Source organism: Triturus cristatus, chromosome 6 (genome assembly GCF_964204655.1).
Source record: "Triturus cristatus chromosome 6, aTriCri1.1, whole genome shotgun sequence".
Lineage (NCBI taxonomy): Eukaryota > Metazoa > Chordata > Amphibia > Caudata > Salamandridae > Triturus > Triturus cristatus.
Window position 1 is genome coordinate 1162050117 of NC_140589.1, and position 25506 is coordinate 1162075622.

A 25506-nucleotide genomic window follows, 5' to 3' on the forward strand; every position below is an offset into this window, starting at 1 on the left:
ATTGCAACGATATATAAGGCCTCCTATTATGCTTAATAAATAAATAACTGGCACAGGGCACAATTCCAAAATCATTTTAAAATGCCATTGTCGTTTCGTTTGAAAAACTTTATTTGATTCTTATGAATCATAAAAGTACATAGTTACAGTAGTAAAACATTTCTTAAAATCTTCCATATTACATTTTGCACATACTAAATATAACCAAAACAACATAGAAAATTTCATAGCAGGGTTTTCTATAAGCTACCATTTTCTTTATATCAATCCAAGGGTGTAAAAATAAATAAGTAATAAAAAATTGCATAAGGCCATATTTCCCAATTTCCCTATCACACTTCATATCTTTTTCTGATTCGCAAGACAGTTCTAATAAAATTTAACACAGCACAACATGTGACGGCATTGGACAAAGAACGTAAATAATTAAAACCATCCTGATGTGAACAAGGGACAATTTCTCTCAGGATGGGCCTAATAAAACAAGCCCTTATATCTTTATACATAGTACAAAACGGCATAAGGTGCATTGTGCTCTGTTCGGCTAGGTTATCACAAGGACAGGGAGTCAGTCTCTCACACCAACTCACCTGATTGGGAAAAGCCGCAAGAAAGTGCAATGTGCAGAGACGAAACCTCGTCAAAATGAAGCTGGAATGTGTGTGAGTACTAAAAGATAAATAAAATTGATGAAGATTTGGCGACCCATGGAATGGAGTCTCATCGTCCAGGTTAGGTGCCACTAGCTCATCATAATAAGCATTTTTAATCATTGTTTTAATGTTGGTTGGTATGCCATCGGGGTTTTTAAAATAATTGCCTAAGCCAATCTTACTTAAGGCATTTTTGACTTAACAGAGCCAGGGAATAGACGATGTATTTTCTAAACTTAAACAGTCCCTTATAATTGCTCTAGTAAATGATAGTTCTTTCGATGACCACACTTTCCCCCACAGATTCATGGGCGCAATTTTAATTCTATCTTCAACATAATCCAGTCCCAGCTCAGAGTGACAGAATTTGGTAGGAGAGCTAATGGGAACCATTAACAATCTTTTTATAAATTTATTTTCCAAAATTTGCACTTGGCTGGTTTTTTGACTTCCCCATATTCCCGCCCAATAAGTTGTGAATGACCGGCATTTTGATTTATATAAAACAAGTATTTCTGCCACTGGCTTATGTCCTAATTTGCACGCAAAACGAAACAGGCCCTCTATTGTTCTACTGGTCTGTTGGGTCCTAGTCACAATCGTGTTGTCCCATTTTAATTTATTATTAAAAACATTCCCTAAATATGTAAAAGAAGGGACCTTTTCAATTGTTCTACCATTTACCACAAATGTTCTTGTTTTTGTATTTTTAGGACCACAGACCATAATAAAAGACTTATTAAAATTAACCTTAAGATCCAAATCCGTCATAAAATCAGTAAAAGCCATTAAGGCTTTTTGAAGGCTGATAGCCGTTAAAGTCAGCAGTACGGTGTCATCCGCGTATGATAACAAGGGTACCGCATTACCTCCTACAGTCGGATAATCCAAGTGCTGCTCTATTAGGAATTTCTCCACCCCATTTGTATATAAAAGAAATAAAAAGGGGGCCAAAATGCATCCCTGTCGTACGCCCTCTGTGGATGCAATGGATCTAGATTTTTCTCCTCCCGATCCATAACGTATAGAAACGGAGGTAGTTGAATGCATCCTACGTAAAAGGGTAATGAGTGACTCCTCAAAGCCCATCTTTTCCATAAGTAGCCACAGCTTCCCCCTATTAACTGTGTCTAATGCACTGGATAAGTCCATGAAGGCCAGGTGGATCGATCCTTTCTTGGCCTTCATGTACTTACCGATAACTAAGGACAGATTGAGGCATTGTTCGTTCGTACCCATACCCTTTCTAAAGCCGTATTGTCATTTCACTGTTAACCCCTTCGCCGCGGCACGAATTCCGCCGCGGCGCTGGGGGGGTTTGGGGGCAGTGCGGCGCCGCCGTGCTCGTGACGGAACCACTCCGTCATGAGTCACGGGCGAGCTGTGCTCATGACGGAGGGGTTCCGTCACGACTCCGCCCACTGCGCTAATCGCCCGCACAGGCGGGGAATTAGCGCCGCGTGGGCGGAGCGGCCGCCAACGTCGCAGCATGACGGAACCACTCCGTCATGAGCACACGGCGCCCGTGGTTCATGACGGAGTGGTTCCGTCATGAGCACGGAACGGGTTAAAAAAGAGGGTGATGTTTTAACTGTTTAAAAAAGAAAATTTCTCCCAATATCTTTGTTTTCTTACTTGTCAAAAGTTCTAGAAGCACATGTTACCCAGGAGATCTGTACCCTTCTTCAGAATTTTGGTTATCTTGATCTTTTCCAGGTGGTATTTTGACCACTACATAGAATAGAATCTGTTATCATCAGCGGTGAGTGATCTAAAGGCTGAATGGCGACTAGGAACTAATTTCTGCATTGGTATTACTGCGTTTGTCTGCCAACGTAGACACAGTCTACCATGATATCTTGGCCGACCGTCTGAAGGATGCATGGCTTCATAGATCCACATTGAATTGGGGGAAATCTTTTTGGGAAGATGGCTTCCATGCAGCTCAACTATCACCTTTTGTAGCTCCTGCTACACTTGCAAGCGCTGGAGTCTCTAGGGAACTTCCTTATCTCCACACCTATTGGCTATGCTAGGCCATTAATAATAGAGTTATCAGCAAAAGGCTGCAGGTTATAGAACAATGTAGACGATTTCCAAATACTACTACATCTAGATGGCATACTTGGCAAACAGCATGAATGCTACAATGTGCTTTTTATCTCAAATTAAATGCTAATGGAGATAGTAATACTGAAAAATAGAGTGCACCTATGGAAGCGCATTTTTTGTCTTCTTGAGATAGGTTCTTCATTTGCATCGAGTGCATCCAAAAAAGTCTTGGAATTATTGTTGACAGTTGTCTTTACATCAAATGCATATATCTATTGAAAATGATCCGGAAGTTATTCCCCTTTCTTCTTATGTTCGCTTTAGAAAACCTAATCGCTGCTTACATTATATCAAGATTAGATTATGCAAACTCCACCTCTCTAGTAATGCTGACCATAGATTGTAAGTGGTGCAAAATGAGGTTGCTCACCTCATTTGCAAATTCCATACGAGCTCCTATGCTAACCCACTGCTGAAACAAATGTATTGGTTACCGGTGAAACAGGGTACAATTCAAAACCTGCTGCCTAACTTTTAAAGTCTTATATGGAATGGACCACGTTTTGTGGCTAGGAGGATTCAGAACGATCCTGTGCCAAGCATCCTAAAGACATCACACTTAAACTATCTAATTATGCTTAGATATTTGGGCACCTACACATTGGAACTCACTCCTGGATTACCTAATATCCCTAATGAAACTGAGATCAAGCTTTTAAGGGAAAACCTGAAAACATGGCGATTTTGACAACCTACCGCTGTTGACGTGCTAATGACCTTTTGATAAATCTTCGTAGCATTGACATCGCCTACTGTCAGGACCAAAAAACTTTTGGTGATTGTGCACTCTATCAAGTTTAATTAACATAATAAGTTTGTTTTCTAATACTTTGGAATTGAAAGAGGGTGACCAATAGGGTTAGAATACAATCTTAACAAATCATGTGTGACAATATCTAGAAAACCAGTGCACATACAAATGACCCTCCCCCTCAACTGAACTCTTCCATAGAGCAAAGAGGTCAGGCCACCTCGAATGAGACAGCCAAATTAGATTGCATTTAGAAATTCTGCGTCAACAAACTGGGCTCTTTTAGGGTCCTTCTTGAAATCACTCAAACGTGCTAGTAACTCATCCGAGGTAGCAGATATTACAAACAAAATTGCTGATGTCAATATCACTTTAAGTTGTTATTTTATGAAAAAATGCCAGCCCCGGCAAAATCGGGCTTATCTGCAACCATGCCTGCAAGACCACGAACACTGATAAGATTTCCAGGCCTGAGATTTGGTAAAAATATTGGTCATTCCATGAACATTCCAGCTTTCATCAAAACTGAAGTCTGAGTCAATTTTGTTAATTCACGTCCCCATTTAGTAAGCGCAATGATGATATGTGGTTGAAATTGCTAAAATCTTTGGTCTAGTTATCAGTTGTAACTTAAGAGTTAGAAATAAGTAATCTATTTTGTCTTCTTTTGACTTATTAATGGTTTAAACCTCAAACATTATAAACTGCGGTGTTAAACCGAAATCTCCTCGTGGGGAAATGGGAAAGCATTAGGGAATCTGCGGTTGCCGTATGCCATTCCTCAAAAGCTGTAATTGTCCATTATTTCACTTCCAGTAACCAGGGCAGGAAATAGCGGAGTTTACTTCTGGCCACTCTTAAATCGGGCCTTAATATGTTACCCTGACTCAGCCATTGACATTTCTTAATCCTTTCAAACTTAACAGGCCTTGCCTTTAAGTGCTAGTTTTTATTGTGAATTAATATGCCCCTTTTTGCAAAGTCTAAAACAAGACGGAGAGACAAATTTAGAACAACGCCTTAACCTCTGATAGTGCCTAATTATCAACACTGTCCTATGAGACACAGGCACAGAGAGTGGGACCTACAACAACTGTTATTTAATGGAACTTTCTGGGCAGATACGCCTAAGTCAGCCCATCTGTGCCCATTGGCAACCATGGCCTGAGACCAGCTGCCAGTCACTGTGCCTCTTCCACATATTATTCTTGAAAGGATCTTTTGTTTTTTAGGAATTTATCAGAGGTGTTTCCTGAGGAAATGTTAAGGTCCATGTATTTCAATGGTATCCTTAGAGCAACCATTCATCATGCTTTTCGCTCAGATACGTCTTCTGCTAAGCATAGCATTTCTAGCGTAACATTTGCATATTTAAATATGCATTCACTTCTAAAACATGGGCTAGAAGTTAATGGCTTGATTACCGCTAGTAATCTGTGTTACTTTTATCAGAGATGTGCAACCATTGCATTTACACTTAAATAAATAAGCCAATTTCAGCCAAAAAGACATTCTATGAACTGGTTTGTACCAAAAGGTAAAAGCCTTTCATTCTAAAAATTTCCATTAAGCAGTTAAGTTGAAATGGTTTCTTAGTAATGCTATTCCATGAAATCAATTTTCTATGAAACCACATGCAAACTTTAAAAAAAATTCTTCAGGCTACTAGACTTCTAGCCTTATTAAATTCCTCCTCCATATTAGGCGTGGTGCCCTCATTTTTAGGTTGGTTGGTTTTCATGACCATTTATTTTCATAAAATGATATATCTATATCTATCTATATAATAAACACACACTTACTTATAGGTGCTTTTAGCCTGCTTTCCTAATCTATTTGTCTGTTAGTGTGTCTATCCATTTTTGTTCTGTCCACAACAGTGTACAGCATAGGGCACAGGTTCAGCACAATTCACCATTCCCTTACCTCTCTGTGAGTGATGGCATTCCGCTTTTGAACAGTGTGCACTTACTCACCAAAAGTAGTCTCCTTGTACAGTTTTTCAGAAATTATCGACAACATTTGCACAGCCAAATGTCACCCAGCGCCATACCTACTGGCTTTGCCAGTGCTTGTTTAAATATGCTATTATCGCCTATTGAAAAAGCCTGGGGCAGAGCCTACTAACTTAAAGAGTTGTCGCCTGAATTCATTGCTAACTTTTGTGGCCACAATTGTGGATAAAAATGTTGCAGGACTATTTTGCAGGCCAATAACTGCTTGGTTATTAAGCAGGCTAGATTTGGGCCCTCCCATAACCCGAAGTCCATTCTGTTGTCCATCTTGGATGACCTCATAGTAGAACTAGATGCTGGCCAATTTCAATGCCTTAGTCCTTTGGACCGGTCTGCAGTTTTTGACATAGTCAATCATGCAGTTGATGCAGCGCGGCTAAAACAAACCCTTTACAAACGTCACCCAACCCAGGAAAACTCTCACACCACTTATTCAATGGTGGGGCCCATAACACCGAAAACACACATTCACACAGTTTTCCGGATAAGTGACAAGCTGGCGAGCTGCAAGACACACGGGGTACCTTAATATTAATTTTCCCTAAATAATAACTATATACATTATATACATTTAACTCTAGAATTTTCTGGATTAAACATCAAGGTACTCCGTTAATTTTGGGTCGATGAACCAACTAGTAAGAATCAGTTGAAAGTGATTAAGTCCAGCTCACTCACAATTAAACCTTTAACTTTAATAGATCATAACTTTAATTCTAATAACCACAGACTCAGCATGACATTTTATCTAGATTCATTGAATAAATTGGATAAGTAAAATTTATTAGACAAAATTATAATCATTAATTTCATAAGTGTTTCAAGTAAAGATTCAAATAGAAACAGTAAATACTCATTACCCTTGGCCTTAGGGCGATGACGAGAATGGTTCACCAGAGCATGAACCGCAGATCACAGGATAGGTTCCCAAACTGACTGACTGTCCCTCTAACCTCCTCGGACGTATTCCCTCCCAGGATATAATCCCGCGACGGTCTCGTTCCTTTTCTCCATCAAAGTTCGAAGTTCAGAAAGTCTTTTCAGCATCAGGGAGAAAAATCGTCTCAACAGACAGCGTGTCGTGTTGAATAGAAAAATAAGCAAGTGCACAACGTCATCATAAGCACCATTTTTTATACCCTTTCACTAACTTGCTATACCCAGAATTGAAACTTTTTAGGGGCTGTATTCATTTCTATTGGTCCATTGGAGGGGTGGTGATGGTCACCTCATTGTCCTCCTTGCCTAAACCGGTTCTGTAAATTACATATTAATGCGCATCCTCATGACTTTGTAAGTTTCAACATTTGTAACAACCGCTATTATTAATAAATGCTGCAGTCTGAGTTTTTCATTCTTTCCCATGCTTTTGTACAGAGAATCTTCGCATCCAGTCTTGTCCTAGGCTAGTGCGGCCTTGACATCTCTCACTCCAGGCATAGGCCACACTCATGACTGTAACTTCCATTCTGCTCATGCGCAGGGGCCATCCTGGTTACACGTGATCACATCTCTCGGCAGCTGCCATTTTCTCAGCGAGGCCTAGAGGCCTGAACGGAACTAATGTGAAAACAACATAGCAGAAATTAGACATAGAAAATAAGCCCTTCTGTTTACCACCCACCATTCCAATGACCCGTGTTAGGTGTTACCTAGCATAAGCGACATTTGAAACCATTTTACTTACCATCTGCATTCTTTGCCACAGTATATTTAACTACAAATAAAATACATGCAATTTTACTTCTATTTTCTACACGAAACACAAACCTATGTTAATTTAATTTCACATCTGTAAGTAAATTAGATTTTGCATATGCCAGTTAGTTTTTCCACGTGTAGTGTCTAATTAAAAGTGCATTGATTGATTAGTACATTCATTCAAACAATTAGTAATTTTAAGGTTATGAGGTCATTAACTTCGAAGGGGTACAAACATTTTGTATTTTCCCCTGGTCCATCACAGTCTTGTTGGACTGTGTCACTACCACAGGTATTTTGGATCTCGCCTCCTTGTGGTTTAAATTGTTTTTTAATCTGATCAGACACAGGCAGTAAAATTAGCATTGTGCACTGCACAAACGTTACCTGCCAGCTGCGGTGTCCCGCATGGATCTTCATTCAAATGTAAGCTCTTTGGCGAGCGCCCTGGCCTAGAGGGTCAATAGAGAATATATGTATGCTGATGATACTCAATAGCTAATGCGTTTTGACAGCTATCCTCCATTCGCTCTGCGTTTCAGCAAAATGAGATTTATTTGGGAGTTGATAGGGAGTAATAAAGTTGAACTGAACTCAAACTAAACAAAGATACTTACTGTCAATGGTTGTAGAGACCTCTGGTGTGATGCTTATTTGCCAGAAGACATTGGGCCCTTTACCAACTCCGTCTCTTCAGGTGAATAGACTGGGGTGAAGATTGACTGCTAATTGTCCTTAACTGCCAAGTCTTCTCAGTTAGATCATCTTGTATTTATCTCAAAATTCTGCAAAATAATCTCCTTCTGTTCTCTCTGGACAGCAAGCATGACTGTTGCGGCTCTCATAGGATCGCCTCTCGACTATATCAACTCCCTTTGCTTGGAGTTGCTCTAGTTTGTGTTACATAAACTGTGACTTAATGGATTAATGGGGCCCATGCAATACACATGCTAGTCCACTGTTTCATAAACTTTATTGACCTCCTACCAAGCAGTGAATCCATTTTAACCCCTTCCCTGCGGGGGTAATTCCCCGGCAGGGTGGGGGGGGGGGCACGGCGCCGCTGTGCTCGTGACGAGCTGAGCTCGTCATGACTGACAGTGGAGCTGTGCTCATGACGAGCTGAGCTCGTCACGACCCCGCCCACTGATTAATTCTCCCGCACAGGCGGGGAATTAATTGCGCGTGAGCGGGTCACGGCCGTTATGACGAGCTCAGCTCGTCATGAGCACAGCTCCACTGTGACTCATGACGAGCTGAGCTCGTCATGAGCACTCAACGAGTTAAGGCCCTATGTATTGAACATAAGGCCTCAATGGGTGATACCACAGCATTTATCAATAAGAGTAGGACCCTTCGCTCTTCTTCAGTGACTCTTCTGATAGCCCCAAAATGTCAGAACTTAAGAACCAGAGGTTCATATTTCTGCGGCCAGAAAACTCGGCCAGCTACCATTGCTTGAAAAATTCACACAACAGCTCAAAACTTACTCTTTCTTAAAGCTTATCTTTCTTAACAAAGTTCCATTTTTTTCTGCTTGCCTAGTCGTCTATTCTAGGGACCTCTGTTGATAATGCGCATGGCAAATGGCTTATAACATAATTTGTTTCCGGTACCACCAGAGGTGACAAAATGTACGACAAATGTGACTCTCTTCCATCCATTAAAATACTGATCCTCATTTGCGCTTTTGTAAACACTGTATTTGCACTGACTGTTAATAATTCTTGTTTGATGCACTATGTAGACTTGCTTGTTTTTTTTTTATTTAATACTAATAGTGATTGTGGCATTTCTTGCTTTTTCTACAAGTCGATCATAGATAGCGATGTAGAGGGCAAAGAACAAAACTTTTTCCTGTGCTAAAGAAACGTCTGGCTGCAGTGGTTCAAAATATTTGAAGTCACCAGGGTCCTTTGCATAATACAAAGACTGAGAGAGAGTTTGAGAGACTGATTTAGTAATATCATTCTAAGATCACTGAGGATCCTGTGCTTCGTGCTGGATTTACATCTACACTGCCATTAAATATTATAGCCTGTAGTAGGCCTGCAGCTTTCATTCTGTATTACACTTTAAAATATATTGTCTTGCTCGGCTGCGTCGGTATCCAAACGTAGTAGAGAAACAACAAAGCGAGTTCTCATTCTGTTAGATTGAATGCTGTGTATATGGATTGTCTCAAGACGTGTTGTTTCTTTGGAAATATTGAGTGTAAGCTCTTTTCCATATTCTTTTTCAATCAATACTAAAAGCGATGGTGTTATGAAGCAGAACAGAGAATTACTATCCTTCTTTCTAGCTCTGGTCGATTTGTAATCTGAGTTAACAAGTTGACCCGTGCTTTATTGGAAAACATCTCTCAGTATATTAATGACATGATCTTTCATACAAAGAAACATTCTCTTTATAGTCGAAGCACAAAGGCAAAGGGAGTGGGTGAAATCATTGAAGCAATATTGTTCCCTTGCTAAGCATCCATATTCTTGCTAAGGGTAAATAAAGTGCATTCAGACATGCCTCAAATAACGGTGTGAGCGTGTTCGTGTTATATTGATATTTTAGTATGTGGCAGAGTTGGACAGGTCTATAAGCCCGAAATTAAAATGAGTTTCCTGTAGCTTTACTGACACTGAAGAAGCCCATGTGAAGGAGTGACCGCGCTAATGTCTGCTTTCCTTCCTGTGGTCCCTCTGCTTAAATTTGGACTACAAATCTGCGTACGAGCGTAGGAACATCTGATAGCACCCACTGAAAGAGAGGCAGTAGTCAAGGAGCAACACCTACCTCATCTCCTTAAGGACGAAATAAATATACTCTTGCACTGTGATGTTTTGAAGGAAGAAGTACACCATCGGGGCAAATAAGGAAGGGCCATTCTGAGTTAAATTCAATGACTCTCCATAAACTTAACTGCGCTGATCTTGAAACAGTCTACCTAATTTATCAACTGGTCTCAGCCCATTTCTCGTTTCAGACTCTGGCAAGGGAATTGGCCTAATGCCACAGAGTCTCCAACTCCCTCTCCCTTTCCAGGGCGCTTTCTGATCATCCCATACGCTTGCATTCAATGCACCTATTCCAACTCGCTCCAATCTCCAGCCACGCGACATCTTTATGCTCTTCACTACAGGGTCTGTTAGCCTACATGCTTTTACACAGATTCACTATTTGCCACCATCCACTTTTCAGCGTATTTGTTTACCTCAACAACTGACCTGCAGTTTACATACTTGGATGATGCATTATCGTCTATGAATTCTTGGCCCAAGCCCTTATGTACCACTTTCATATACCCCAATGCAGATCAACTTTTTATTTTGCGTGTGTGCCTCAGCTTCTTCTGCACCTTACGAAATCCTTCACAACTACGACCCTTCAACATACATCCTAGTTTAATTTTGGAATCCTGATTCACTTCTGTCATGAACTTTGTGTGACCTGTGGTGGTGGTAAGAGGCAAAGCAAGGAGGGATTAACGTGGAAAGATTTCTACTCACCAGAGAAATTACTGAGCATACTCATAACGATTTTCTTGGAGTCTTCGTCTTGGGCTTGTCAGTTGTCTCACTTATATTCATAACCTTTTTTTAGTTATAAGCCTCAGTTTCTCATGTATGAGGGCCACATAAGTGCTCTTCTAATCGATAACAAAATCATGGATGGTTCACTGTGCTATCATTATAAACAATTATCTGATAGAGATTTGTAGCCGCCGATTCCTTGCCTTAGAATTATCCCTAGGTGTCAGACTGGATCCGGTAACTTTTCAAGCAGCACCTCTGCACAACGGTAGGTGGCATAATTCAAAATCTTTTTCAGGGAGTTCCAGAAACCAAAGAAGTGCAAGAAGTTGAAGCACTCTTAGACTTCACCTTGCAAGTCTTCAAGCAACGCGCAGCAACACTGATAGAAGTCTAGGCCTTGCTCCCACATGACCTCTGTGGAGCCTGTGCTAGGGTCCGCTGTGTGTGTCCTAGAGTTCCCAGGAGCTAGAGCGATACCCACCCCACCTAACTCAAGGAGTGCTGGGATGTCATGCATCTCATATTTAGCCAGTCCAAACCCTATGGACTGCCTTTGGGCCCATGGGTGCGGATGGAGCCCCCATTGGATTCACACCTGCGGGTTTGCCCCGGAGCCAGTTGGGCTCCTTAGATCTGGAGTGGCTCCTCCTGCGAGACCAGAACTATCCACAGAGTACACTCCAGTGTTGTTGTTCCCAGCTGCGCTGACCCCACTGTTGTTCCTGACTCTGACACTGAGCCAGTTAGGCGTTGTCCGGCACCAATTGGGACCATGACCTACAAGCGGAGCCAATTCCTTTTTCTTACTCTATGCTCGGAGAGTAGGGTGATTGGGGGGGGGGGGTCTCAGTTCCCTTATGGATGCAACCCTTTTGAAGAGCTTGAGGACAACTGTTATGAGGATTTCGCAGATGCCAGTGGTTTGGACACCTCACCAGACACTGGTTTGGTCCCTCCTACTACCACAACTACAGAGGAAGGGGCTTCTTTCGCTGTGGTGGTACAAAGGGCAGATGAGGCCCTTGACCTTCAGCTGCCCTCTGTGGCAGTCAAGACAAACGTCTTGACAAAGGTGCTTTAGCCGTTAGTTATCATCTCTGAACCTCACCTCCCAATGTAAGGAGGCACTCACAAATACCCTACTTGGGGGTTGGTCCAAGCCCTGTACAGGGGCTCCTGTGCACAGGACAATTGCCAGCTGCCATCACCCAACTTCTGGGGTCGCCCGTTTTCTCACCCAGCACCTCACCATGGAGAGCCTAGTGATCCAAGCCTCCACTGTAGGAAAGTACTTCTTTTGAACTGGTTAGCCCTCACATTTTGCTTGATGTTTGATGTGATTTCAAACTGTAAGTGCATTGGGTCCCTGCTATCCCTATTAAATGTTACCCCGGGCATGTGTACTGAAGAGGGTCTACTGGGACTGCTGCACTAATTGCGTCACCTTAGAGATTTCTCTCCAAAACTACGCAAACTGCCATTGTAGGCTGTGTGTCTTGGTGCAGAGAAAATCAAAGTCGACATGGCGCCCTCATGCACTCCATGCGGTATAGGTAAGTCACCCTGACTGCAGGCCTTACAGCCCCAAGGCAGGTTGCACTATATGCCATGAGCAGATATGACCCTACAATATCTGAGCCATTCTTAGATATTATAAGTGCACACAGAAGCCATGAAGAGTACATGGGCTGGATACTTTTAATTAAGAGTTTTAGAGCTCCATTTTGGCTTCACTGTACCCTAGCGTGTTTGGTACCAAATAGCTTGTCTTAATAAATCCTCACTGATGCCAGTGATAGATTTATTAATAAATGCACACTTGACACTTAAGAAGGTCCCCATAAAACCTACCACACACTGCTGTTGCCTCTGACTAGTACTGTCCAGCCTGCCACCACCAGACATGGAGCAAGTCTGCCACCACTAGATGTTTCTGACCTCATGGGGTGAGAGCCAGCACTCTCAGATGCCAGGAGAAAAGCCTTCTCTGGGCAGAGTTGCTTCACACCTTCTCCAGGTCAGGATGGCCTTCCAGAGTGGAAAGCTTAAAAAATGGTGCCACCTTTGACATGCAACCCGGCAGCTCCAAATAGTGGAGGACGCCAACACCCCTTTTCTGCTCCACTTTTGGCAGGAGGAAAGGCAGGAAAATTAGTTTGATGAGGAGATTTCCCCACATTCAGTCAGCACCACCCTAAGGTGGGGCAGGCGATGTAGACACAACTACATTCATACTTGCTTTTAAATCCCCCTGTGCAGTGTGTTTTCCAAGGGCTCCCCTTCTCCATAGCACACCAGCTACCAACGACCTCAGCACCCTTCCCCCGGCCTAATCCGGGACTCTCCAGAGAATCCGCTGGTGGAACATTGGACCTTGCCTTGCTACTTACCGGGAGGTGAACCTTGAAAATTGACTACAATTTTATATGCATTTTTGTCTTTTTCCCCATTGACTTCAACAGTGCGTAACTGTGCACAAGTGTGATTTATTTTGCAAACTCTTGAAATTCATAACTTAAAAATTACTTACTGTAGATCAAAGTTCTTGATCTTAAAAATCACATACCAATTAATATTTTGGAAATTAGTCTCAGATTTATTCTTGAGTGTGTGTCTCATTTATTGCCTCTGTGAGTACAACAAAGGCTTAGCAGTAACCTCTCATAAGCCTAACCGCTCACCCACACTACCACAAAAAGACCATTAGTATTACCTACTTTGGCTCTGTAACCCAATAAGGGACTTGCTGGAATTTCTGCACAGTGTGCTTCGTTTTAGTACTCTATATAGAGAGCCAGCTTCCTACACACACAGTTTGGGATTGGGTGGTGCTGCCAATGGTATTGGAGGAAGGCTGAGCCATAGCACGCGATAGCAGACTGCAGAAATGCAGCAAAGTTCACATTTTGCTGCGGATTGGATACAACAGACTTTCTGGGCAGAGCGATTGCATTCTCAGTGACCTTATGATTCCATGAGTGACTCCGAAACACTGGCTTCTCGGAAATGTCCAAGCTTCCCTTATATATATGTATGACCTGTGATGGCTCCCGTCTTTTTGGTGTGAAAACAGACTCAGTGCTGAACAGCTTTAAGAACAGTCGAGCTGCATCCAGGTCCTTGGGCTTGTCTATGTCCCCTTGCCATCCCAGTCTGCCATTGGCTCCCTCCTTGGGTAGGGTAGGGCTAACAACCATGTCCTTTCCTGAGTGATGTCAGACAGCGTTCTGGAAGTTCTTGTGCATAGTCCCCATCTTCAGATTCCTTTTTCCGCTGTTGGGTCTGGAAGCATGACAGAGGAGATCCGAAGTTTTTGGGAAAAAACAGAAAAGTATGAAGATCGACCAAGTTGCCTAAGACTGCGAGAAATGCGAAGATAAGAGCCCGCTGATGACAACCACATGGTCATAGAATGAGGAGGGGAGAGACCGGTACATTAAGGGAAATACTCCAGTAGATTTGATTATTGTGACGACGCTAGGAAGAGGAACAACGTACCCACATCCACAGGCCCACCACCAGAAAATAAGTGTAAGAGACTTGACTTGGTGGTAAGAAAGATGGAAGGAAAAGCAGCAACCCAGTGGAGGATTGCTAACTCCAATTCTGTCTTGTACTGATACGACCACCAACAATGGGACGAGATGGAGCCCTTTATGCAACACCTCCCAGAGGGGAAAAATTACCTCAAACAATTGGGTTTTAAACATAAAACGTTACAGGTACTGCCTAGCCCTAGAACTACTCAAAGAGCCTCCATAAATTCGCCCAAAACCAAAGACATTTCAGGGACAAGAGAACATACAACTCAGAAAGGTCAAAGAACGCTTGTACAAGAGAGCTATCGAAAAGGTCCCATTAAGGGAAACTAGTCACCCTAATTTCTGGTGCCAAAGAAAGACCTGATTTTGAGTCCATTCCTAGATCTCAGATTCCTAAACAAGTTCATCTGTGCACAACAGTTCAAGATGACAAGGGATTATATGGCCACTCTAAGTCTAAATGACAATTGGTTAGTAAAAGCACAATCAAAAGAAAGATATCATAGGAAAATACAAACAGTGATAGCCACACTGCAACACCTTGGATTCACAATAAATCAGAAAAAATCTTCACCACAACCGGAACAGGTAAAGGTGTGCCTGGAAGCAACATTTATTTCCAAAACAGCACAAGCATATCCAGTACAGAGGAGAGAAGAGGCAATCACAGAGCAGGCTTGCCTTTACAGAGGGGTTGGTCTCTGACAGTGAGGGCATTCCTGAAACTCATGGGCATGGTGGCATCATGCATCCCACTCGTAACACATGTGAGATTACACTTCCGCCCCATCCAGGAAAGAATCTGCAACTAATGGTCACAAGCCACCAGGAGCTGGGAGGATCTTGTGGCTGTCACAGCAAAACCTAAAAATGAGTGATTACTGCCCATTTTCTGTAGGAAATATGGTAAATGTGTATTGTCCCAGCTGTAATCTCTATGGATTTGTATAAAGCGCTGTGACAGAGGTTCATACAAAGCCATTGAAAAGTTTTATGTCATTCCATCAATTATGACTGATGCTTACACCAATTCTTGCTGCACATCCCTTGCTTCCTGTCTGCTTGCACATCTTACTCAGTCAGCACACAACACAAAATGTGTACTGGTTGCCTAAAATAAAATTACATGCTAGAAACATTGCATTGTTTACAATCTGTTTTCCAGCCAACAATAACTATAAACAACAAATAGTGCCAGGTGTATACTTTGTACCTGTGTCTACTTACAATAATTTCCGAAAACAAATTCTGTAGTCTGTGTCTGTGACTGTACTAAGCATCTTCATTTCCACTAAGCAATGATACAAACGGTGAATTTGAGTGTGTAGCAACAAGTGCAAGGACTCACTGGGGAAAGATACTAACTCATTTCAAACAAAACCACCTGAAGGCAGTGACTGTATTGTCAAATGTGGAAACAAAATTCTAATATGACTAAATTCTAGGGCAAACTACCCTGCAGCATACAAAATATTGTAGGCACAAAACTGAAAAGCAAAATATTACAAGACCATACGTTTCAGGAATTTAATAGCTGTCAGTACAGTCAATAACCAAAAAAGGGAACCAAAGTGTTTAAACATGTTAACTGATAGGGGTCTTGCAAACCTGAAGTACACTGTGAGATGTGTGGTTGAGGAGTATGGCGTCTGGTCGAGAGACTATCATTTGGGCAAGTGGTTTTCCAAAGAAGCGAGCAGATGAGTCAGAGGAGGTGAAGCCGTCTGTGCCTGATGATCTGGTTAGTGTGGTACCAAAAAGCATCTCTCCTTACACCCTTATGAAGTGGTGAAGAGAGCTGAAGGACAGGGTGTCATTGCAGGGGAATTGGGCAGGGGAGAGAACACTGGTAGCCTGCTGTGGGACATTCCAGTCAATAGATGCAGGTTATGAGACAATTTGCTTTCCTATTTTGCCATAAACCTCTCTGTATTATGTCACTTTTCTTATTTGGACATAAAATATGTTATCTTCAATTATTTTTCCACTCTTTCCCTCACATATCTGTGGATCTTGGAGGTCACCGCTATTCTCCAAGCTTCCTAACCTGACCACAGTATTTCCTCACCTGTGAAAGTTGTGAGCTCTTTCAAGCACTGTATTTATTTATTCTCCTTGTAATGTACTATGTTTTGCATTTTGGTTATTTCGGCACGGAAATGAGTACAGGGAGCCCAGCTAGAAGAAGGAAAGGGGAGGCCAGAGTCCAATGGGTGCTTTGAACTTATGTCCAATAAAGGTCACTTATGACATCTGTACTGTGCATAGTGTGTTGCCAGTGCATGCCACAATCTGCTTTCTGGCTTGTGCAGAGAAGCCTGACCCTTGCATTAACTTGAAGCCAGTGAGAGCTTAGCAGGCTGGTCTGATATATTCGCGCTCACTAAGGCTTAAACACAGTCTGGGTGCCTGGTGTTGAAGCCAGTCAATGAGCCTCGAGGGAGACCAATGTAGATGACATTGTAGAAGTCGAGACACGCCAAGGCCAACACTCTCATCAGCAACACCCACTGGTCAATCTGGATAAGTGAGGGTTTAACAGTGAAAGGGGCTGCAGATTGACACCTTTTAGTACCATGAGATGAACTAAAGAGTAAAGCAGTAGTAAAAATAAATTGTAAGATAGAACAGGCCACTTTAATGACTGCAGAGAGTTGGCTGGGTTCTAAAGAAGAAAACATTTTTATCCTCTATGTAAATCTGAATACCTTTTATGCTGGTATGAAAACTTCTGATTATGGAAGAACAGGTCTGTGAGTAAGACTGATCCTGCATATTGTTCGCGGCCCATTATATTGAGTGATTTTGTCCCTATCTTGTACTCTGTGCTATGAAGAAGAAAGTGTTTCATGATTACCATCCACCGAGCTTCCTTATTGTCAAAGGATGTGAACTGCATCACACTGACAAGCCCAAAAATAGGGAGAAATTACTCTTTAATTGCCAAGTACCTGTGCAACAGACGAGGAATTCGATTTGAGATTTTTCTAAGAAGCGGATCAAAAAAGTTAGGGAACTTTTTTGAAATATTACGAATCTCAAATACTGCTGCTTCCTTGATAAAACAAACATTACAGGATGTGGCATAGAGGCCAGAACTGCTGACTCGCAGTCTGAAGATCCCAGTTCGAGTCTTGGCAGTGCAACATCCTGTTATTCTGGGCAAATCACTTAATCTCTCCGGGTGAGAAAGTGAAAGAGGCAAAACTGTATTAATGAAAAAATAATTCCACCAACATGCCGAGTGTTAGACTTAGCATCTTTTGGCGTGTTTCCCCTGAGTTTTTGCTTTCTCACCTCCCGGTTTTGACTCTGTTTGTGCTGGTTTAGTGTTTCTGCGCACTTTTCTCACTGCTGATCAGTGGTAAAGTGCAAGTGCTCCTGTGGTAAAATGTGTTGTGGATTGGTGTTTTCATGATTGGCCTGTTTAATTTGTGTGTCAGTCCCTAGTAAAGTGCACTGTGTGTGCCAGGGACCGTAAATCAATGCTGTTGGTGGGCTGCAGCACTGGATTGTGCCACCCACCCAAACAGCTCATAAATGTAACTCCGGACTGCCATTGCAGAGCCTGTGTGCAGTCTGGTACTGCCATGTCGACTTGGCAAGTGCACCCACTTGCCCGGCCCTAACATTCCCTTTTCTTACATGTCAGTCACCCCTAAGGTCGGCCCAAGGTACCCCTGTGGGCAGGGTGTGTGTGTGGCATGTCCTGATAGTGAATTACTGTCAATTTTGTTTTTTATTATTGCAAGGCTACCTGTTCCCCATAGGACAGAATGGTGAGTTTGTTTAAAACATCTTATAAACATAACTGGCCCTGGCAACTAGGTAGGAAAATTAAGTTTAGTATGCCTGAACTCAGAATCTAAATATGCATCTTTTAGTGAAGGTGATCTTTACATTCTGTGTTTGAAAATACCACTTTTAGAAAGTAGGTATTTTCTTGCCTAACCATCCAGCATGCCTCTGCTGGGTTTGTGGATTGACTGTCTGGATATTGGATGACAGGGGCTTGGAAGCAGGAGTGGCTCCGGATAGTCTAGGTGGGTCAGGAAAGGACTGAATAGACCTGGGTTGCATTTAGAGGAGGGGGAGCAGATTTACTTGCACCTGATTGGGCCTGGTCTGCCTCTGACAATGCCCTCTCCACCTCCTGCCAGGAAGCCACACCAGAGAAGACAGAACTGGTTTTGGCTGGGCATAGACACTCTCTGCCTAAGAGATTAAAGGATTTTTGGATATAAATATTGGGGCCCAGACCCCTGAACTTTAGAACTCTTTCGGACCAAGAAGACTGCCAAGAAGAAGAGCTGGAGAAGCTGTGATGAGGAACTACCACTTTGCTGTGTGCTTTGCTGTGTTGGCCTGCAGTGGCTGCTTCTGTCTTGGACAGTGAAAGGACTGGACTGAACTTTCTGCAATCTACTTTTGTGAGTTTCTCCAAAATGTAAATGTAAATGTGTTGTATTTGTAAAGCGCACTGCTACCCAATTAGGGTCTCCTGGCGCTGTAACTCATACCGCTGTGGAACCCTTCCTGGCTTTTCCCTGTGAAATGTCCACTCCTGGGCACCCCCACGGTGAAGCCAGGCATCCCAGCGCTGTTGGGGCCGTTGTGGAGATTAAGCAAGCTATTGCCCAGAGTTGCAGAGTGGGACCCATGATTAGAATAGGCACCGAGGCGAGAATTAACATGTCTGAGGAAATTGAGCCCAAGACCCGCTGAGGCGAGAATTGAACCCGGGTCCCGGGCCAGACCTCTGCATCAGGGTCTGCCGCTCTAACCATTGAGCCACACTTCTCCACAAGGGCTTGATGTAGAGCTTGCCCCCTGTTCAAGAAGTCTCAGGAACAGCAAAGACTTCAAGCTCTTCTGCCCTCAGCATTGGGAACTGTGTGTTTTGTGCTGCAACAGAAGAAAAAGCAACCCGACGCCGTCGCCACTGCCGACTCCGTGTCCTGACGGCACAGCAGAGGGCACCGCCGCAACGCTGCACTGCGACCCTGGTCTTGCCGACGATGCCTTCTGAGGCCGCCATTGAGCTGCTGCTCGCACCGCGACCTGTGGGCAGCGCATTCCGCCCTCATCCCGCACAGCAGCCTTGGCCTACCGACGGCGCCATCGACTCCAGTTCGTCAGCCGACGACAGCGCTTCAGCAACGACGACGCCGCTGTTTGCACTGCGACCTGCCAGCACTGCGACGAGCACCGCATTCACCTCTGCTCTCACCGACGACTCCAGGTGAAGCTGCCACCGAGCCGCTGCTCGCACCGCGACCTGAGGGCACCGCATGTGCACCGCTGCACTACTTACTGCAGCACCCGACGCCAGCCAACCCCAGCGCTCCTGACTTCCACAGAGAGGAGTTTGATCTGCAACGCTTGTGACTTCGGGGGCCCGACGACTCCTGCACCAACCTCCAGAACCGACGCCTGCAGATGACGCGCTTTCGGAAGCTCAACGAGAGGTCGCCTATGCCTTGCATCTCTAAAGGTACTGTTTGAGGGTCTTTCCGACACCGTAGCTGACCCGCAACGCCGCAGTCAGCCAGAACTGTTTGAATTTGTTTGTTCACGACGCCGTGATAGCCCCTGATGAAGCTATCGACCTCAAGGAACTGTTTTTCAAGCATATTTTAATAACTGAAGATTTCTAAGTACTGTAATGTAGATTTTTATCGTTTTTGGTCTTGTCTTAAGTATATAAAAATATTGGATGTTTTTCTAAACTAGAGTGGTGTCCTTTTGTAGTGCTTACACTGTATTACTGTTGGTTATGTGCAAATGCTTTAAACACTGCCAATAAGATAAGCCTGACTGCTTGTGCCAAGCTACCTAGGGGATGAGCAGGGGTTATTTTAGGAGTGTAACTCACTTATCCTAACTAGGAAGAAGGGTCCCTATTTGGAAAAAGGTGCAAACCCGTCCCAACTAAAGACCCCCATTTCTAACACCGAGGTTAACAGTATTTCAGCAACGGGAAACTGATAAGAGAAGCAGACAAGGAACAAACATTGGTAAATGCAAGAAAATATGCTATAGCCAATAGAAATTGAGGGAAACTAAGTGTGCCACATTGGAGCCAATGAGAAGCTAGGAAAGAGAGATGGCATTGTGTAAGTCCCTTTTAAGTTTATTTTTAAAACAATAGATTTCTCAAGCACAGTGGCTGGGCAGGCAAAACCTAGAAAAGCTGGTTTGTCCTTTTCAGAGAACCAGTGGGACAGAGTTCCCTGTAACGCACACAAGGGTATTGGCCAGGCCCAAGGCTTCAAATCAGCGTGCAACATCTAACCGCATTGATGCTGGATGCCACATCGACTCTACGCAATAGGTAGAAACTGCTGCAATAGGTGCTGGAAACAATGCTGGCAGAAGGAAACATTACCACATATCCTCTGGTGGTTCGCTTTTAAGCAGCTTTTGGATGGGGGTGCTAGGAGCCATTCAAAAGATCTTAGTGCTAATGATTCCAGGGGACCCAGAATTGTTAGACTAGGCTGGATGCTGATGTACATTTGGCATAGAGGAATAAAAGATAAGGGCTACTCTGCCTTTTCTTGCTACCTGCCAAGCGTGTCCATCCTCCGCTAAATGAAGATCCTCTTGGTATTTCACATTCAGGATGGCAAGCATGAGATAGGAATGGAGAAAATCAAACACATGCCATTCTAGACTTGGAGTGGGCCTTTTCTTTGATAGGACAACCTCTCCTAGATTGTATGGCACAAGACTGTCGATGGGTGACCTGCCTGAGGACACTTTGAACATCACAGATGCTGCAGGAAGGATACTGCTAGAAGGTTCGCAGAGAGGCATCGGCTACTTTTTGGATCTGTATGCTTGACCAAAAATATAGTAGGCACAATGTGACTGAGCGAGAGATTTAATAAATTATTTTGATATAGGCTATGTTTGGTTTTTTTGGATCATGAAAACACTCATTACAAATGTATTGAGACTTAAACATCGTATTTGCCGGCAACTGAAAAAGAGGTAGAGAGATTTTTGTTGTTGACGGGGTTAAAGGAACACGCTTGTCTGTCATCCAATTTGACTGCAAGATAGCCTTACGTCATGGTTCGTTCATGAGAAGCTTCTTTCCTCCATACCACGAGGAAGCACCACACAGATTTATTACACAGAGAAGTTAAGTGGGAACGAACCTCAACAGTTTCCTGTGGCCCCTGTTGCACCCCACCCCCTTCTGACCACTGCTTAGTGCCTTAGTTTTAGAATGTTATATGATGCTTTTGTGCAGCAAGAACCCACCTGCCGCATGATGAAGCAAGCAGCTAAATACTAGCACGAGGATGGAGCCGAAGATATTTTATCCCATGGGGCATGTAACTCCTCCTTTTTACAGTTAAATGAAAGACCGGTTCATTAGCTTAAAAAATTCCCACTTTAAAAAAGGAAGCCATGCCGCTATGTCAGACTACCCCTAGGACTACCTCGCCGCATTTGTCTCCTGTGTTCCAGTTAATCTTCAGAATGTACACATCAAATGAGTAGATATGTAGACCATAACCAGAGACATGCAGAATTATGTTTGAAAGTTTGTTGGTACTTTCAAAGTAGATTCTGCTTATGGATGCAACAGATAAATGATATTTGGTTAGCATTCACTCACCCTAAAATGGCTAATATCTCCTAAGTACATCACATCTGAGACACCTCATTTATTTATACTTGGACAATACATGTTTAGGAAATATGAGCTTTAGCAATACACATGTCATTAAACAATAACTTTTTTTTTTTTTTATTACCTTCACAGAAACGTATGAAGATTTTGACTCAAGAGTAATTGAGGTAAGTGACTGTGTGGTTGCAGGAACAGTACTTGCAAAGTCTGATGTCTCCATTTTGTAGTAAAAAAAGGCTGATTGAACGACTAAAGTAAAAAACAAGCATTGGCATAGCCAGTAGGTCTCGCCTTTGGGACCTTATAAGTGTTTAGTCATCCAGCACAATATCCATGGTGCAACAACATCAACCGTTGCATAGCTAAACACTTATAAGGTCCCAAAGGTGAGACCTATTGGCTATGCCAATGCTTGTTTAAATAAACTCCTGCTTTTGCAGAACCCTCGCATCATGTGCTTTAAAGGTATGCATTAATGCCAATATCTTAAGATACAAACAGTCCACCATACTCTCGAACTTCAGAAGACTGAAAAACAACAATTCGTCCCACTAAAAGGTGTTCTGAAAACTGTTGAATTAAATAGTAGCAATGAATACAGATAGGTCAGGTGTTTCATATCAATTGCCAGTTTTTTCTCATAACTATTCTCAATTTTTGATGTTTGATATTACAGCCTATGTTTTCATCATTACTTAACATGATATGTACTTCTAATTGTTAGCTTTTCCTATTTTTCTTTTATTTTGTAACATTTGAGCATATTCTTTCAATAAAACTTTTTCTGAACTTAAAAAGATAGGTCAGGTGTCCCCATTTTAACTTCTCTCACTGACAGCGCATTAACTACTCCTAGATCTGCCTGTCCGTCCATTTTCTCTCTTCTGATGTCAAGCAGACTCTTTGGTTTGAGAGTATTCAATCCGTATCCAGCACCATCCCTATCCACTGAATACATCCACAGAAAAGTGTGTGCACCAGTTGTGCAAGGTGAAGTGTGAGACAACTGGTGTTTCTTCATATGTTGGATTTGAGATGCAACTGTATCTACCAGGATGTGTCAATTTAACACCCCCATAAGCTGCAGCACCTAAGCAACCAAATAAAAGCGGCCTGGCCCCGAGAAGGCGAAAAAAACGGCCCAAATGATTGGGTGCAAATTTGAACTTGTTAAGACAGGGTAGACACGGTGACGGTGTAGCTATGATTTTACAAGGCTAGGGTTGATAATATTAGGCAGTTTCAATTTCACGCATTCCGGCAACAAAACGTTAGGTGGCTAAACCAGATGCAAGCACAGCATCATGGTTACCTAGTCCGACTTGCGAACCGAAAAAATGAATAGCTAAAAACCGGCGCACATGATTGATGACCATGACGTGCAAATTGGGGCAAATTTGAACTTGTAAACAATAGAGACACGCAGTGATGATGTAGCTACAATGGTAGACAGCATGCATTTGTCTTTTGTGGTAGGTGTTTGCAGAAATATCAGGGAACAAGTGCACAAGAGTAAAACCAACCCTGGTGGGCGCCGGCAGCAGCAGAACACAAACCAGGCCTGCATTTGATGACGCTGCAGCTCCTTTGATCTTGTAGAGAATTTTATGGCCATTATTTGGCAGTTTCACTGCATTCCTGCAGCCAAACATTAATGTGAGCAAAACAGATGCACGCACAAACAACATCAGGGTCAGACTGGCAAACACAAAATAGATAATCTCCACGTGAGCATGTCGGACACCAAAATAAAAGAGGCCCGAGATAGGTAAAACACCGGCTCAGCCCACATGATATGTGCAAATCGGGGCAAATTTGAACTTGGAAATACACGGTGACGGTGTAGCTATTATTTTACAACGGTAGACTGCATTCATTTGTCTGACTCTTTTGAGCTGTAGTCGATATTTGTGCCATTAATATCAGGGAACAACACAACAGTAAACACCAACCAAGGCGGCAGCAGCAGAAGACAAAACAGGCCTGGTCAACATATGGCGGTGCTGCTGTTTCTGTGATCTTATACTTGTAGAGAATTTTAGAACTATTATTAGGCATTTTCACTACTATCACACATTGCGGCAACCAAATAAATATGAATGCGAGAAAAACAGATGCACGCACAATCAAAGGGTCACGGGGTCAGACTGGCGAACAGAAAATAAGTAAGATTCAGCAAGGAGCACATCGGGCACCAAAATAAAGGTGTCCCAAGATTGCTTATAACCATCCCACATCACATGATTGATGACAATGACGTGCAAAAAGAGAGAAATTTGAACTTGTAAAGAGTAGACACAGTGACGGTGTATGCACGTTCATTTGTCTTTTCTTTTCACAGTTTTTTTGTTTTTTGGTAATATCAGTAAAACAACAATCAACACGAAAACACCAACCTAACACTAGCGGATGGCATCTACTGACGAGGTGGGGGGCAGGGGCGGGAGCAAAAACAAAAACAAACAAGCACGCGGCATATCGGGAGTGGTGTGTGCGTGTATGCGTGCGCGCGTAGCCTGCTCTTCTTCAAAGCACATACTCGTGCTTGTGGCACGCCGCTGCACACTCCCGAAAGCTGTATGCCTCCACAAGCACGAGTATGTGCTTGGAAAAAGAGCTGTATGATGGCTAAAGGTCTCCTACACAACGCATGCGCGCTGCGTAGGCGAGATCTAACACTAGCATTAAGGCCGAAAAGGGATTTATTTTCACTAGGTTTCTTCTGAAATGAAAATCTCAAGATTTCTACTATTTCTCTTGAAGCCTCTCTTTGGTGCAAATGATCCCTCTTTCCTAATTGGAATACAGCAGCGCATGGTTCAGGTAGTGACTCAGACACATTGTACGTAGAGTTTTGTCATGTATACACAGCATCAGTAGGGTCTTATCCTGGTCCTTCATAACCAGGATGGGCTCGTCCATATTCCAGGGAGCACTTGTAATATTTTCCTGCTGGGTTCTTAAGATATAAAATATCTCTGAACACCCAGGTATTCCTTTATTAACGGTGTTCCTGGTATGATTAAAAATTATATTAAAGGGGGGTGTCTATGGAGATAATGATACAACACCCTGTATATAGTCGACATGTTTCAGCCCTAAACTTAAGAGACCATAGGGTCCACGGCTTTTGTCAGGTCTAGGTTTTTTGTCCTATAATAATGTAAGTGATGTCAAAACAACCTCACTACATTCAGTAAGGACACAAAATGCAACATATATATGACAAGCAAACAGACACAGTTGTCCTTCTTCCAGTGGGGTTCCTCTCTTGGGTCCTGTAAGAGAAAGTAATAACACCAGGAAATTTGCATCTGCTTATGGTCTCACGCCTGACATGCGCTGTAGTGGTGCATATTAAAAGCAACCAGTTTTGTCAGTGAGCAGCAGCAACTTCAAGACGCAAATTATTTGTGGTGATCATGTATCCAAACGGGGACTGAAGATATACATATCAACATGAAGACAGGTACATGTGTGCGAACAGCACGGTAATGCAACATCAGATACAGCGTAAGAGAGGTTCCCATACCTTATAATATCAAGCCAGTAGGCCA

At 42.9% G+C, this 25506-nt stretch overlaps 1 protein-coding gene across 1 annotated transcript in view; it reads left to right on the forward strand.

The window, feature by feature from the left end:
• Nucleotides 1-25506, forward strand: part of MRPS5 (mitochondrial ribosomal protein S5) — a 428043-nt gene that overhangs the window by 178734 nt on the left and 223803 nt on the right. The window contains exon 5 of the mRNA XM_085612093.1: nucleotides 22082-22116. Coding sequence (XP_085468219.1) covers nucleotides 22082-22116 — 35 coding nt within the window. The remainder of the gene's footprint in view (nucleotides 1-22081; nucleotides 22117-25506) is intronic.